The following is a 15,080-nucleotide window of genomic DNA, read 5'->3' as shown; positions in this document are numbered from 1 at the left end:
CTATGGCCCAGTCAGAACAGCGAGTGAGAAAGTGGTACTTGACAATGTTTGAAAATATTCACTTAATCCTCTTATTCTCCCATAATGATTGAGATCACAACTACTTTGGGAGAAGAACTGGTAAAGGGGAAAGGGGCATCCTAGTGCCAATAAGACCATTTCTTTTTAATAACTGGCACTAAAAAGCCCATCCAAATACCAATCATGATTCACACTTAGCTCTCTGTTAAAAACTTGCCAACCTTGCCACCCACAACAGTGCTTTACACACCCTACAAACTGACTGAGACAAATGACATTCTTTTCTTTATGTGCCATATTTCCCTGTCTTTTCGGTTTCTTCTGTTTCAATGTTGTCCTGCCTCATTCCCACTTAATCTAAATCCAATCTGTCTTTGCAGAGCTTGGTCAAAGGTCATATCCTTTAGAAAATCCTAACTGATCCTCTAATTGGGCAATCATCTGAATCCTTGTAATAGTTTTAACCCTGTCTCTTAGGTGGCTTGTATCACTATCAACATAAATTTCTATTTATTGGTGTTTATGTCATTCATCATTTCACCTTTTCAACCTCTTCAGCTTTGCATATCTAATGCTTAAATAATACATATTAAATTTAAGAAGCTATGATAGTTTTAGACATGGAGTGCCTTGTAAAAGAGAAAAGTCTTTGAATTGCATGCAACCCTCAGCAGAGAATGAGGAGAAAACTATACTGCGGAGGAGTGTGAGGAGTGCATTCTAACAGGGAAATACAACAGGTAGGAGACCCCACAATGAAGAGATCCTAAGTATGGATCTCATTGGAAAAAGTTTGCCGTTATCCCCAAGCGATTGTGGATCATTGAGTTTTTGACTGTGACATAAAATTTACTTAAGTGCAAATTTTCTTTTCTCTTAACAGTAATTTTTTCTCCATTATGGTTAATGTCTTACATGTAAGGGAATGTATTATCAGTCTACCTGGATATTCAGGAGACATCTCTTCTTTCCCTTTCCCATCACACTGTTTTGTTTTGATTTTTGTTTTTTTATTTTATTTTTGATTTTTTGCTATTTAACACAACATCTGAAATGATGTTTCAAATTTTTGATTGTTAATTTCTCCCTCTAGCTTCTAAAATATAAACTACATGAATGAAGGAATCTTATCAGTTTTGTTTCTAAATTAGTTCTCTTAGTTTCTAAATTAGTATTATGTCTTGCTCTTAAGCCCTCCTAATATTTACTAGTTGTTGTAGTAGTAGTAGTAGTAGAAGTATTTATTGTAAATCAAATTTTACACAGAAAAACTAAGAATTAGGATATGTGCAATATAAGCCTATTGAATGAATAAACAGATTTTCAGGTTGGGCTTAAACCCACTAGAAAATGGCATGCTCAAAAATATTGTTGTCTTCTCTAATACAAGAGCGTTATAAAAATGTCTTTTGATTCTGTGAGTGACTTCAAAGTTTTCAATCTGTTCTTAAGTGCATATTAAGTGTTCAATGCTACTGTGTAAACAAATGCACAATAAATTAACAGAAATTCTTCCACAGAGAATAGTTTACACAGGCATTCAAGAACCACTGATACTAAGGCAGCTAAATTGATAATGGAGCAGGTAATTCTGCTCAGTTACCATAGCTGTGAAAACATACCACAAGGATTCATTCATTACATACAGAAGAATGACATGTACTTACCTAACAGGCTGTCATGATTGCAGGTGCCATTAATCAAATATTTTCCTTCTGGGCACAAACAGGTGGCCCCAGAAGGATTCAGTAAGCAGAGGAATTCACATGCTAAATCCAAGCATGGATTGGGTACTGATAGAAACAAAATAAGAGAAAACAAAGAAACACAAAAGTACAGATATGACAGATTTCAAAAACATAAAATTCAATAAGGTGAAATAATGAATTAACAATGTTGAAAAGAAATCACATCAAATTTCCAGTGGAAGTATCTCATTTCAATGTCACCATTCTTTATAGTTGAAGAGAAATTACTACCCAACATCCATCATTAACAGAAAGTTTGTCCTAATTATACTTCCCCAAAAGGGGAAGAAATTATTCAAATCTATATTTTGTTACTCTTCCTTGTGACTAATTACTTTTTGGCAAAAGGGTTGGTCTTAAAACCTGAAGCACGGTTTGGAGCTGTGTTTAAAAGTAAAGGCAACTGAAATTTTTTGGTACCTAATCCTCATTTTAGATCTTCATAGAACTGTTCTAACAGATAGAAACAACTCCCTCTAGTATTTACAAAGGCTTAAAATACATATGCATCCATCAGTTCAAAATACAAACAAAGATATGACCTTTTTCTTTTTTCTAAAAACCATGTTTTACGTGGTTTCCTTTTCGTCAAGTAGGAGTTTGCGTGCATGCATAAATGTGTGCTCTACTTATTTTTGTCTAAATTCTATCCAGTCATCATCCTTTGTGGTCATAGCTGATTCGTGGCCTTTTCTAGGGATTATTTTGTTGTTATGAAATGGAAATGGCATCTAGATAACTGAACCAATGACTATGAAAGTGGCTTTCTTTCTGTAAGAACCTCTACTCAAACACTTATTGTATTCAGGGCAAGGTTTTATTTAATTATTTTTTATGAATGTGACAATATTTGACTATGAATATGAATCAAACAGAACTAAAGGATGATAAAGTGTGTCCTCATATTAACCTTGAACTATATATGTCTGATTATTGGTAAAGAGTAGCAAGACTTTGTATGGAATATCAGAAAGTTTTTAGGGGACTATACCTTGTTTTAATGTGTTTCCAAAACTGATTTGGATAAATATCAATTGTTATTGCTCCAGATAACTGCACCAAACAAGATAAAATCCCTTTTTATTTGACATAAAATACAAATAAATCTTAGACAGTTTCTTGATAGATGAATTGATACATAAAGACAGATCATTAGAATTTCAGCTGCTGTTTTTTTTTAACTTTGTTTTCCAATGTTTTTGATGGCTGTGTTCAAAAAAAAAATTTAAGAAGTTACCTCAATAATTTACTTACTCCTTTCTAGGAGGGAGATTAACAATAATAAATCATAAACAATAAATCAGAGAAAATACAACTCTTGGGAAGAGTTCTCCCTGGATAATTTTAAGGATGGCATGTTAATACTATGATAGCTACTTGGCTATCAGTAACAATAGTCACATAGCTAATGACGAATTTCCTTACTTGCATGGTTCATCTACAGACTCACAGATTTTATTGAGAAGTTAATAAAAATGGAATAACAGGCAGATTTTATAACAAGTTGATATTAGTTCCCAGAAAACATAGCCAAATGCTGAAATTTGCTATACCTGTTATGGCAAAAATGGAAACATTTTCCTTATCTATATCTTGACTTTGGTAATTTGAAAAGTCTCATCTTGTAGAATGAAATAAAGTCAAATGTGAATTTGACCAAAAAAAAAAAAAAAAGAAACAAAAAAGGCCTGGTGATATCAAATTTAAAGTTATTTAACTTACTGGGGTTACAATATTTAAAAATATATTCTTTTGAGAAGTATAAGGAAAACACCCACCAATATAGACAACTTTATAAAATATTATACTTACAATGTAGTTGCTTGTAGCGATGAGATATTAAAACACCTTTTGTTTTATCCACATCTAAAGCTAGGTACTCCACTGAGCCATGGCCAAATTTTTGCACTCGAAATACACCATTTTTTGGTCCTGCTCCATATATATAATCTTCAAAGATATCAATCCTGTGTGGATGCAACAAACCTAGAATTTTAAAAAGGTAGAGTTATAAAAGTTGTAATGTATATACTCAGAGTTAAAAAAAAACAACTAAGTTTATCCATGATTATATATAAAATGTTATTACTGTTCTTCGAAAAATACCTTTCAGAATTGGAATATTTTTAATATTAGCTGTGAAGTTGTTAGAATTAATTTCTTAGCAGTAGGGAAAGCAGGATACTAAACATGTAGCTCAGAACATAAAAAATATTTCCATCATCACTTTAATCATTTTCATCATTAGAAAGGATTTGCTGGGGGTTACTATATACAGAGTAATCAATCTCCCCTACTATACAGTCGACAAACAAACAAGCAAACAAAAAGCCTACCAGCAGGCTGACCTTATCTGTAGCAGAAAAACAGGAAGTTCACAAAACTCTCAATTTGTGTTCTGGTTCAAATTATCAAATTAATGATCAAATTAGATCACCTGAATGATTGGTTTAAGTAATCATGAGTTGATTTTAAACAGTAAAGTCCCCTCTCCCCAAATTTGACATTACTAATGTCTGTTTTAGAAACGAAATAAAGAAAACAAACTGGCAAATGGCAGTCATGCACATGACTATTTTGGCTAAAAATAATACTGACCAACATTTTTCACGTTTGATGACTACTATTTTAAGAGATTTTTATCAAAAGAATAATTATTCTAATTTTTGATACTGAAATTTGTAACAGGTAAAATGAGAACATTTATATTTCACTATCTAGAGGTTGTAAAACATAAAATGCCTTCTATGTTTATATCTTTTTTCCAATGTTTTTTTAAAAAGTTAAAAGTATATTTAAGATGAAACAGGTTAAATTTACTGTAATCTTTTAGAGGAATGTGATTTTTTTTTCCCATCTAGGGTCATTGATCAAAAAAACTCCACACACTTTAAACAAAGGCATAGTGAAAATTGATTTAATTATTTTTCTTTCAACTTTCCTGTTTTTGTTTAAAAACAGAAAGCAAAGCTATATTAAATAAATATGATATGCAAACATAAAGACTCCAAGTACATATTATGAACAAGTTGTGGTTAAAAAAAAGGGGTGTGGGGTGGGGTTAGGGAAAGAAAAGCAAAACAGAAAGGGAATAAATTAGATTCAGCAGAAAGAACTGAAACAGGCAGGCAAAGAAAGGGTGAGGCACAGAAGGGAGCCAAAAATCAGAGAGGGAAAAGTAGGAGGCAGGCAGAGAGTTGGAGATTAAAAAAAAAAAGAAAAAAAAGGAAAAGAAAAAAAAGAGGGGCAGCAGCAGAAGAGCACAAGTAGATTCTGCAGTGACTGGTGGTACAGGTCATTTTTTACACACCACTTTTCACTTGGATGAGGATATCCCTCAGTATCGATTATTACTATGATGTTTTATTGCATACAATAACTTATTTCCTGCTTGCTGTCACTGCTATTTGAAATAAAATTTATGGTTCATGGGAGCTAATAATCCTGTCTACTTAAAGTGTTCTGCTGAGAACAAACTAGCCACAGAAGCAACAGTATAAAATCATCTTCTGAATCTGGGCAGCAATGGCCCATGTCTGTCCAAGTCAAGAAGCTCTTCTGCCTTGGCCTCTTTGTTATTCTAGCAGGAATGAAAATTTTAATTAATAGTAAGAGCTACAAGTTGAAAGGAGAAAAAATTTAAGGAAATCCAGAATGCAAAGCTTTCATACTTGTATTTATGCGCTGTCATTTAATATTCTCAATGATAATTAAAAGCAAAATCAAAAGCACTTCACACACCTTGTTTGCTGCTGACAGAGACCACTGAATTAGAGCCATCATACAGAACACTGCCGATCACGGAGAGCTCAAAGTCAGCCCAGTATATGCGTTCACTAAAAAGATCCACAGCCAGACCTGCAAGGTCAACACACACAGACAAATAATGGAAATAGATTTCAGATTATTTAAAATCAAGTTTTTGCTTCTTTTAATGTATTATTATGGTTGACATTTTTCTTCAAGTATCACAGAAATTACCCAGTGTATGTCATGGTATTATAGAAATCAGAAAAATTGAAAGAACCTTATCCTTATCTCAAATATGTGTGTTCAGATTACAAAGCATTTATTTAATAAGCTATAGAAAAATTTTACTTCGCATAGGAAAAGCTACCCTAATTAACCTTCGTATCCATACTTACTGGTTTCTTAATTATGGTTATTCTTTAATAGACTTTTCCATGATATTTCCATTTTTATCTTTATAGTATATGCAGAATGAATTTATTATTTAAATTATTTATCTAACCATTATTTAAAATACTTCAGTAGAATTAGTTATAATTTCAATTCCTTTGTGAAGGTATAGGTCTCAGAATGTAAAAGGTTCATGGACTTAATCGTAAGACATTTTCACCCATTTGGAGTTGACTCCAGAGTTGTGAGATACCTATGTGCATGCTGAAATTTTAAGTGACTAAAGATTAATGTTTATACTAGAAACGAATGATGGTAAATTTCTTAATTAAGATTCTAGTGGTGCTTGAATTTTTTTACTGTAATCATTAATTTGCTCTGAGACCGCATGTCTTCATTTTCATCATAGGTATCTGTCAGTGAATAATAATGGGTCAAAATAACATGTGGTGGAAAATGTATTTCTATTTATTTGATTTGAATTTGTTGATTTTGCAAATGTGATTGGAGTCCAGCCAGTATCTTGCAAAAATCATCAAAACATAGAAAATCTTAGAAAGTACACTTCCTTCAATATAGAAAAGCAAGATCTATGACATGTATGTTCTATAATAAATCTTTGCCGCTGTAGATATTTAATTTTTATGACAAGCTAGTCCTTAGATACAACATATTACATACTTCAAAAGTACAATGCAATTAAATACCTATGATAACTGAAGAGTTTTTCTAATCAGAATATTCAATAAGCAACTGAGGTGTACCTCAATGGCAAGGGAACTGAATAAAAGGTATTTTTTCGTCTGTGCTACATTTGTATTTCCATGCAGAGAGACCAAGACTTAACAATCAGAATGAAAAATATCCTGGTGAAAATCATTTGCAAATAATTCTTCAGTTAAGTATGTAGATACAGTCCAAAAGTAATCAAACTAAACATAAATATTGCTCTTCAAGTAAAATATAGAGATCTGCTATGCCCAATCAGCCACCGAGAAGTTACTTAACAATTAAAGCAAGTGGTCCATGTTTTACTAGCTTCTGCTCAATGATTAATTTGCTATTTGGAGTCATATTAGGAGTTATGATTTTGCTTCTTCATGTATAATTATAAGTAACATGAACCATAAAATGATCCAATTTCTGGCTACTGCCATTATAGTTCAAAACAGTTGTCTTAAAAGGGTTGAAAACACTTTTCTTTCTCCTCCACTAATGCGATATGATAAAGTAGATAAAACAAAAACCTGTCCTCGGTAAAATTGATTGTACACTTAAAAATATTAGATTTTCTAATTATAGAAAACAATGAGTGTGTAATCAAACTTAGTGAACAATATTGTTTTTTCAGATCCAGCAGCAGTAAAAAGTTCTCAGAAACGTCATATATTGCATTATTGGTCTAGGTTGTCTAAGACATATCCATCGTTATCAGCTCTGATCCCATATTGTACTATTGGGTGGATTTACATCTAAATAAAATTTATATAACAAAGCTTTTAGATGAGTGGGATTTATAGTTCAAAAATTTTGTAAATCAATGAGTTTGCTTTTCCCTTAAGAGGGAAAGAGATAGTCTTTTAAATTAAAAAGTTAATAAAAGAATCAACTAACTTTCCCTGTAATAAAGATGAGAGTCAAGCTTATATGAAAGAACAAGTTCATGTCTATCTTTAAAATATCACATCCCTTTTTTGTCTTTAATAAAGAACCAATAATAAATTTTAAAAAAATCGGTTCTCAAGAAACTCATTCCTATCTGAATTAAGAATGATGAATCTCTGAAACCAAGTCAATAGAAGTGCAGAAAATTTAAAATAAGATGCCAAACTTGTTTTAATCAAGCATAATGGAATCACAGTTTGGAAGGCTTGTAAAAGATAAAGACATAGGCTCACAACGTTTTAGTGATGCATGATAATGACACTAATCACGTAGTCATTTTCTTAACACCTCCCACGACACCAAGACTACTGTTACACTTTAGGGATTTCTCAATCTCACTTTTGTTGAACTTTGACATTTTTCAGGATCCTCCCACTAGTTTCCCTATTTTCATTATAGTCTAAAAAGAGAAAAAGAAAATGGAGGAAAAATCTTATGAGAAACGACCACAGTACCAATGTGATATTTAAGAGAGAAAAAGGACAGAGCAATAAATTAAAATCACTGTATTTTCAGAAATAGAGAAAAAGATTATAAACTTTGTTTTAAAGAAAAGCCAAGATTTGTAAGGCAGGAATAACCAGCAAGTGTGCACTACCATATTTTTGATTTAAGGGATGATAAGAGGAACCAAAAGCTCTGAAGATATTTACCATTATATCAAATTTATATCTCAAAAATTGTTAAAAGTATTTTTGAGATAGATGGCCTACTTAGAGTCTTAGATTCCAAACTAGATTAATGCTGTTTTTTCACATGTATACGTATATGCACATATATACATATAAACTCACACAAATTTATTTTTCTCTCACACACACTTTTGGTGGTGTTTGTACAATAACTGCATCAAGAAACAGCAAAATAATTCTAAGATGTTTATCCATTTAGACCCTTTGTTAGCCAAGGACAATGAACCTGCTTAATGAATCAAACATTAGGGCTGGTTCAGGGCCAGTGGTGTAGTTCCTTATTCTCTCAGAAGTTGCCAAAAGTTTAGCAGAGATAAAAGTCAACATAAATAGGCTTCTAGATATTAAAGAATATGGCACTTAAATCAAACTCATGTAATCCTACATACTCTCATACTGGAAGGAAAACTGGAAAATGTCCTTATATGACACAGTGTTCATTAACTCAACATATACTCATGGGGCTTCTCCCTTGTACCACACACTGCCAGGTACTAGGCACAGAGCAGTGGACGAAAGAGATCATGTTCCTGCTCTCATGAAGCATGTTACTCCATCACCACACAATTCATTGGAACAGAAGATAGATTACGCTTCTTGTGTTTAAAATACATAATGCCTAATTTAAAAAAAAAAGTGTGCCATTTATTAAAGGAGGTCGTAAAACCATACCAGGCGTTAGAGTGTTAAAAGTTCAGGCATCTATCTCTCCACATTCATTCAATACATGATTATTCAACACATAAACTCACACTAATTAAAGGCACTATAATATGCTACAGGGGATATAACACGGAAATCAGTGATGGTATTTGGTTTAAGTGGTTCATGGTCTGGTTGGGCATGTAGAATGTGCACTAAAGAGTTAATAATCTGCTGTATCATTAAAGCAGAACATAATGGAGTACCAAGTATGGAAATAATGAATGCTATAAAAGTCCAGAGAATTAAGGTGTTCTCATCAAGATTTTGGCAAGTCTGAAATGATAGTGCTGGTGGTGGGCTAATTATCTGATCAGATAGTAGAGCACTAACCCTGGAATTTATAGTGGTTACAAAAAGGGACAGAGACAATATATACAGCTATTCCTGTTGTTCCTTCATGCTAATATCATCTTTACCCTACTAAGGTACAGAGTACAACCAAATGTACTGCGTTCCAGAGTGCATATTCATTCATGGTGCATAAAAGAAAAATACCCTTTCCTATAAACCCACAACATGAAAAACAAGATTTTATACTCGGAGGGAAACAGAGGCATTATTATACTTACTGATTTTAGTATGATAACCTTGAACTCAGGAAAAATATTTCTATACACCAGGAAAACAGAGAGAAAATTGATGTGGACAAGTCTAAGATAGTCCTGGGAAGATATAAGCAATGAATATGCTTCCATGCAAGGATATCTCATAGGATATATTTGTATAAGTGCACATGCCTCCTCACATATAATGTGTATATATGCATGTAGATACAGAGTAATGACTTACTGGTTGCCAACTTTTATTACTGCTTTCTAATAATATGCTATTTATGAAAGTTAAATTATCTACTATTTCCTAAAAATCTCCTGAGACGTGTTAACTCATTGTATATGAATAACATTTTGCATGACAATACCCAGGAGTTATAAATCACTATAAAGACAGCACTGAGAGAGATTTCTGCTCAATGAAATAAAAATCATAACCAAGAATATGAAACCAGCATTTCTAATATTAAGAAAGTCACTTATTAAGTAATGCCCATGTAGTGTCCTATATAAATGGAAGGCTTATGCTCTTTCTACTATTCCATACTTTTTCTGTGTAAGACCCTAGGCTATGCCCAATAGTGTATACCATCTACCTTTTGAAACTCTTTCAGCTATTGTGACACTGAATTCTGTAGGTTTACTCCTATTGCTTAGACACCTTTGAAGTTTTCACTTTTGACCTTGACTCTTAACTAAAAGCATTTCAATTAATTCTACCCTTTGAACCTTCTTTTTTCTCCTGCATCCCTTGTCCATCTTAGTAAGTCCAGTAACTTTAAATATCAGCTTCCTGTTGCTAATTCCCCAAACTGAATGTCTAGTTGTGCTTTGAGCTCCAGGACTAAAATTTTCAACTAGCTGTGAGATATATCCATTTGATTCACTTAGCGTGGGTCATGTCCATGCCTGCAACACTCGCCTATGGCCAAGTGACAGCATCACATAATCTGCGCTCAAGTGCCACCTTCCCTAAAGGCCTGTTCTGATGCCCTAATGATGTCATACTGCAACCTGTCCTACTCCATTCCTGACTCTTCTTCAAGTTCTACTTTCACTCTTTTCTCCATAGCACAAAACACCTCATAACTTTATACTTTACTTTTTAAATATTATATTTTTTACTGTCCCCGTCTCAGACCTCTGTCCTCCACTAAAATGTAAGCACTAGCAGGACAGAGATCTATGACTATGTGTTATTTCTATATTCCAAATGCCAAGATTTATACCTGGAGCATACTAGGTGCTCAATAAATATTAGTTGAATTAGGGAATGAATGGATTCTGAGAGTCTCTTCCTGTAAGCAGGGTAGATATTCTCAGAAGAGTCACTGATTAGAAGACACATATATGCAGACTACACATGGGTGAAAAGCTTATGACATGTCCCTATGGGTATATGACAGGATCCTGTTACCTGCTAACATGAGGCAATGTTACTTGCCAAGGTCTCTAAGACCCTGCACAAGCTGGCCCCTACCCACCTCTGTAAGCCTTCTCTCATGACACTTTCCAATTTGTTTCCTATGCACTTTGGCTGTCCTTGAGGCAATGTTACTTGCCAAGGTCTCTAAGACCCTGCACAAGCTGGCCCCTACCCACCTCTCTAAGCCTTCTCTCATGACACTTTCCAATTTGTTTCCTATGCACTTTGGCTGTCCATCAATTCCATTTCCTGCCTGAAAACCCTCTGACCTGTCCTTTACTTTCCACTGCAGTGTCACTCCTCACCCTACTGCTTCACATGGTTTAGTGACTAATCTTAAAAATCAGCTACTCAAAAAGCCTTTCTGGTCCACTATGATTAAAGCAAAACCTCTTTAGCACTCCACTCTTCCCTATCACTGCCATTTACACATATGTGCTATTGTGTGTATGTGTGCACATATATACACATTTCTGCTTTTCTTTTTATAGTCCCCACATTAGACTGTAAGTTCCATGAATGCAAGCATTCATATTTCCGATGACTAATAGTTCCTGGCATGTAGTGAGCATTCAATACTTCTTTTTTAAATGAAAGGAGGAATGAATGAAGAAAGGAAATAAGGAGATGATTGTTTTGCTGATTTTAATTTACTGACTCTTTATCCCTTCTGGAGACATTTCCTATCTTTTCCTCTATCTTTATATGTATTCAAGGAATTCTACTATGCTAACTTGCTTTACCTCCCATATAAATCCTCCCCTTTGTATCTCATTGTCACTATTCTAGACATTTTGTTCTCTGCTCTCATCAGGGCCACTTAATGACAATTAATTGGTCTCTCAGTTTCTGTGTCTATTCATTCCATTTGCCCATTCCTACCAAAGTAAGATGCCTGAAGACCTACCGTTTTCAAATCACTTCTTGAAACAAAATTATACAATAGTTCATTATTGCCTAAAAAATCGTGTCTAAACATCTTGACATTTAAGTTCTGCTAGTCTCAACTCATGCTAGATTACACAACCTGTCCCCTTCTAGGTGCATAGTGACTCCTGACATCAGCAGAATATGCCACGTGCTCCACACTCAGTGCACTATCTCATTTAATACATACAGCATTATTTTAATTTAGTTATTATTATTCTTTGGTCTGTGAATGATAAAACTAAAGTTTGAAGATAATAAGTTCATGTCTGAGGATTCACAACCAACAGGTGATCCCTTGGGAGTCAAAACCTGACTCCAAAGAACATCTTTATAAAAATTCCCTCATGATGGATTATTTGTGCACTTTTCAAATGCCTACCCATCCTTTCACATAGTTTTTCTGTGTTGGAGATCATCTTTCTCACCTTTGAACCCTGATGACATTATAAAACATGAAACAATTTTCATATTTCACAAAAACTACACTTACTTCTGTGCATGCTCCCCCTTTTTTTCCTCCTTGAATGTGAACTTCATGAGAAAAGGGACTATGCCATGTTCGATACACACGTCTTTCACTGGGCCTATTGTAAGCGACAGTGTGCTGCCTGCCCAGATCTTCTCTCCTAGGTGGGACACCCATCCCCCAATTGTTGCTTCAGCTGCTGAGGGCTCACCCTTGCCCCACTTCTCCAGAGAATTGTGCTCAACTGATTGGAGCAGCTTCTCTTGCAAAGTTCATCCCAAAGGCCAACTGATGACTGAGAGGGCATATGCAAATCTGACCCCCTTGCCTATCATGGGATTTATGCCCCAAAGCACATCCTCAGTGGCTCATGCCAAAACTAGACTTTACCTGAGACATAGTTTTTCTGGGCTCTTACCCCTTCCCTCTCCATCTTTCACAGTTTCTTCTGACCCACACTTCCTTCACACACAACCTTTATAGGAATCCCCGCCTCAGGCTTCCTCTTGAGCACCCCCTACAGGCACTTTACAAACTGCACCAGAGTCTTTCTTTAAAATGAGAACATGTTATGTATACTATAATTATGTAAAATGTTAACATCGAAAAAGTTTTTACTAATTTTGCAACTTTTCTGTAAGTCTAAAACTAATTTTTAAAAAAGTTTTAAAAAGTAATGCAAAGTGCTCAAAAAAATGAAAATCGTGTTTTAGCACATCATGCCACTTACCTCCACAATACCCTCCCAATAGTTCCCCTTAAAGCTAAAATAGAACCCAGTCCTCACCGGTGCATTCCAGACCCCTAGTCACCTTGCCACCCTCGTATCTACCATTCTCCTGAATGCTTATATGCTTCTGGGTATACCAACCTTCTTACTTTTACATGCTTGCTATCTCTTTTTATTCAGGTATTTCCTTAAATATCACCTTTTTAGAGATAACTTCTCTGATAATCATGACTAAAATAGTACTCCCCAAAACAGCCCATCCCTTACTATGCATATAGCACTTACAGCTATCTGACATTATATAAAAATATATATTCTATCTTCTACAGGAAGATAAGTTTAATGAGGGATGAAATTTGCTTCACAAGTGTAGGAACTTGTTTCTTCAGCATTTGGAACAATTATTGGCCTATAGTGGGTGTTCAATTAATATTTGATAAGTCACTGGAGACTAACTTATGTAAATAGACTAAATCCCAAATACTGCTTCTTCCCATAAGAGTAAAAACAATCTAGTTGGATGAAAAGGCACAGGCATATTAAAAGTTAATAAAAATGTTAGTGCCAAATAAATATTTTAAACTACAAAAGACATTACAAAGCATAATTGTTAAATAATATATGCTATAGACAATGTATTTTGTCCTTTTGGTGGGTGTGTAGTGGTAGGGGTGAGAGGCACAGAAACCCTGAGTCTTCTGCAGTCTGAAAATGTTTTATTAAGGAAGAAGTGCTAACGCTAGACCTTACAAGATGAAAAAATTCAGCTAGGTGGAAGACAAAAAGTTGGAAGTGCATTCTAGATGTGGGAGCTGAGAGGAAAATGACATGGGAGAAAGAACACGAAGGCAGAAACCGCCTGAGATCCTTAGCAGTGCTGAGAATACAGACAGTTTGGCGTAGTAGCTTAGATGGCATATCTGGGAAGGAGATTAAAGCCAGACTGAAAAGGACACAAAATGAAAAGGCAAGAGACCATCAAATTTCTTTCAAAAAAAATAAAATAAAATAATGTCTTGCCTACTCTTTCTCCATTTAGTCTCTCTCCTTTAGAAAAAATACCATCTATCCAAATATCAACATATATCTAAAAATATCCTAATATATTCCTATAAACTGTCAAATGTAGTGCATGTGCAATTCTAACCTTAACCTAATAACCGTACAGCTTAGGCAATTTCCAAATAAAACCCCCATAATACAATGGTAGTATGATAAGGACTTGACTTTCAAGTTGGAAAAATAAAACATGAAGTGTTAATAACTTCCATAAAATCATGCTGTAATTTATTTTATTCATTTGTAAAAATGATTATATTGCCAACAAAACTAGAAAGAATTGTTAGCATATATGCTTAGCATCCTGCTTCGTATTTTAGAGTGAGTCAGGAGCACATCATACCTGTAGGTCTCTGTAAGTTCTTTTGTACTAAAATCCTTCTCAGAGTACCGTCCATGGCTGCTTCCTCTATGTGGGAGTGGTCCCCAACGACCGTCCAATACATCATCCTGGAGACAGGAGGTCAAGGAGGTTAGCCTGGTGATGTTGCTGTTTTAACTCAACTTTGCTCCCCAAAGCAGTGTCTCTCACACCACTTCCATCAGAATCACCCCCAGAATTCCTTAAAAAGTAGATACCGGCACCCAACTCAAAACCCACAGAATGGGAACCTCCAATAGAGGGGTCCTGAGAATCAACATTTTAAACAAAGTCTTACCTACACACACTAAAATTTGAGAACCATTGTTTAATAGGATACACATAATAGCTTATTGTTTGATATCCAAAGTTCAATTGTGAAAATTCCATTAAAATCTCAAAAGAAAATGATTTCTACTACTTAAAACAAAAATAAACTATTTTCTTATGTAAAAGAATATTCATTTTATTATGAAGGCTGCATCAACATGCTTTTTTTTTTAGAGAGAAGTAACTATTTTCTCAAATAGAAAATAATTCTCTTGTTTAGAAGACACCACACTTCATAATTCTAATAATTAAAGTT

The 15,080-nt window shown here is 34.3% G+C and overlaps 1 protein-coding gene across 1 annotated transcript in view; it reads right to left on the bottom strand.

Moving 5' to 3' along the window:
- Positions 1-15,080, bottom strand: part of LOC103596121 (low-density lipoprotein receptor-related protein 1B-like) — a gene marked incomplete at its 5' end in the record, with an annotated part of 148,581 nt that overhangs the window by 84,490 nt on the left and 49,011 nt on the right. The window contains 4 exons of the mRNA XM_008579694.1: positions 1,689-1,814; positions 3,582-3,755; positions 5,511-5,627; positions 14,477-14,583. Of these exons, the coding sequence (XP_008577916.1) occupies positions 1,689-1,814; positions 3,582-3,755; positions 5,511-5,627; positions 14,477-14,583 (524 nt within the window). The remainder of the gene's footprint in view (positions 1-1,688; positions 1,815-3,581; positions 3,756-5,510; positions 5,628-14,476; positions 14,584-15,080) is intronic.

This window comes from Galeopterus variegatus, unplaced genomic scaffold, assembly GCF_000696425.1.
Source record: "Galeopterus variegatus unplaced genomic scaffold, G_variegatus-3.0.2 Scaffold1943, whole genome shotgun sequence".
Classification (NCBI taxonomy): Eukaryota; Metazoa; Chordata; class Mammalia; order Dermoptera; family Cynocephalidae; genus Galeopterus; species Galeopterus variegatus.
This window is presented reverse-complemented; position numbering and strand designations above follow the sequence as displayed.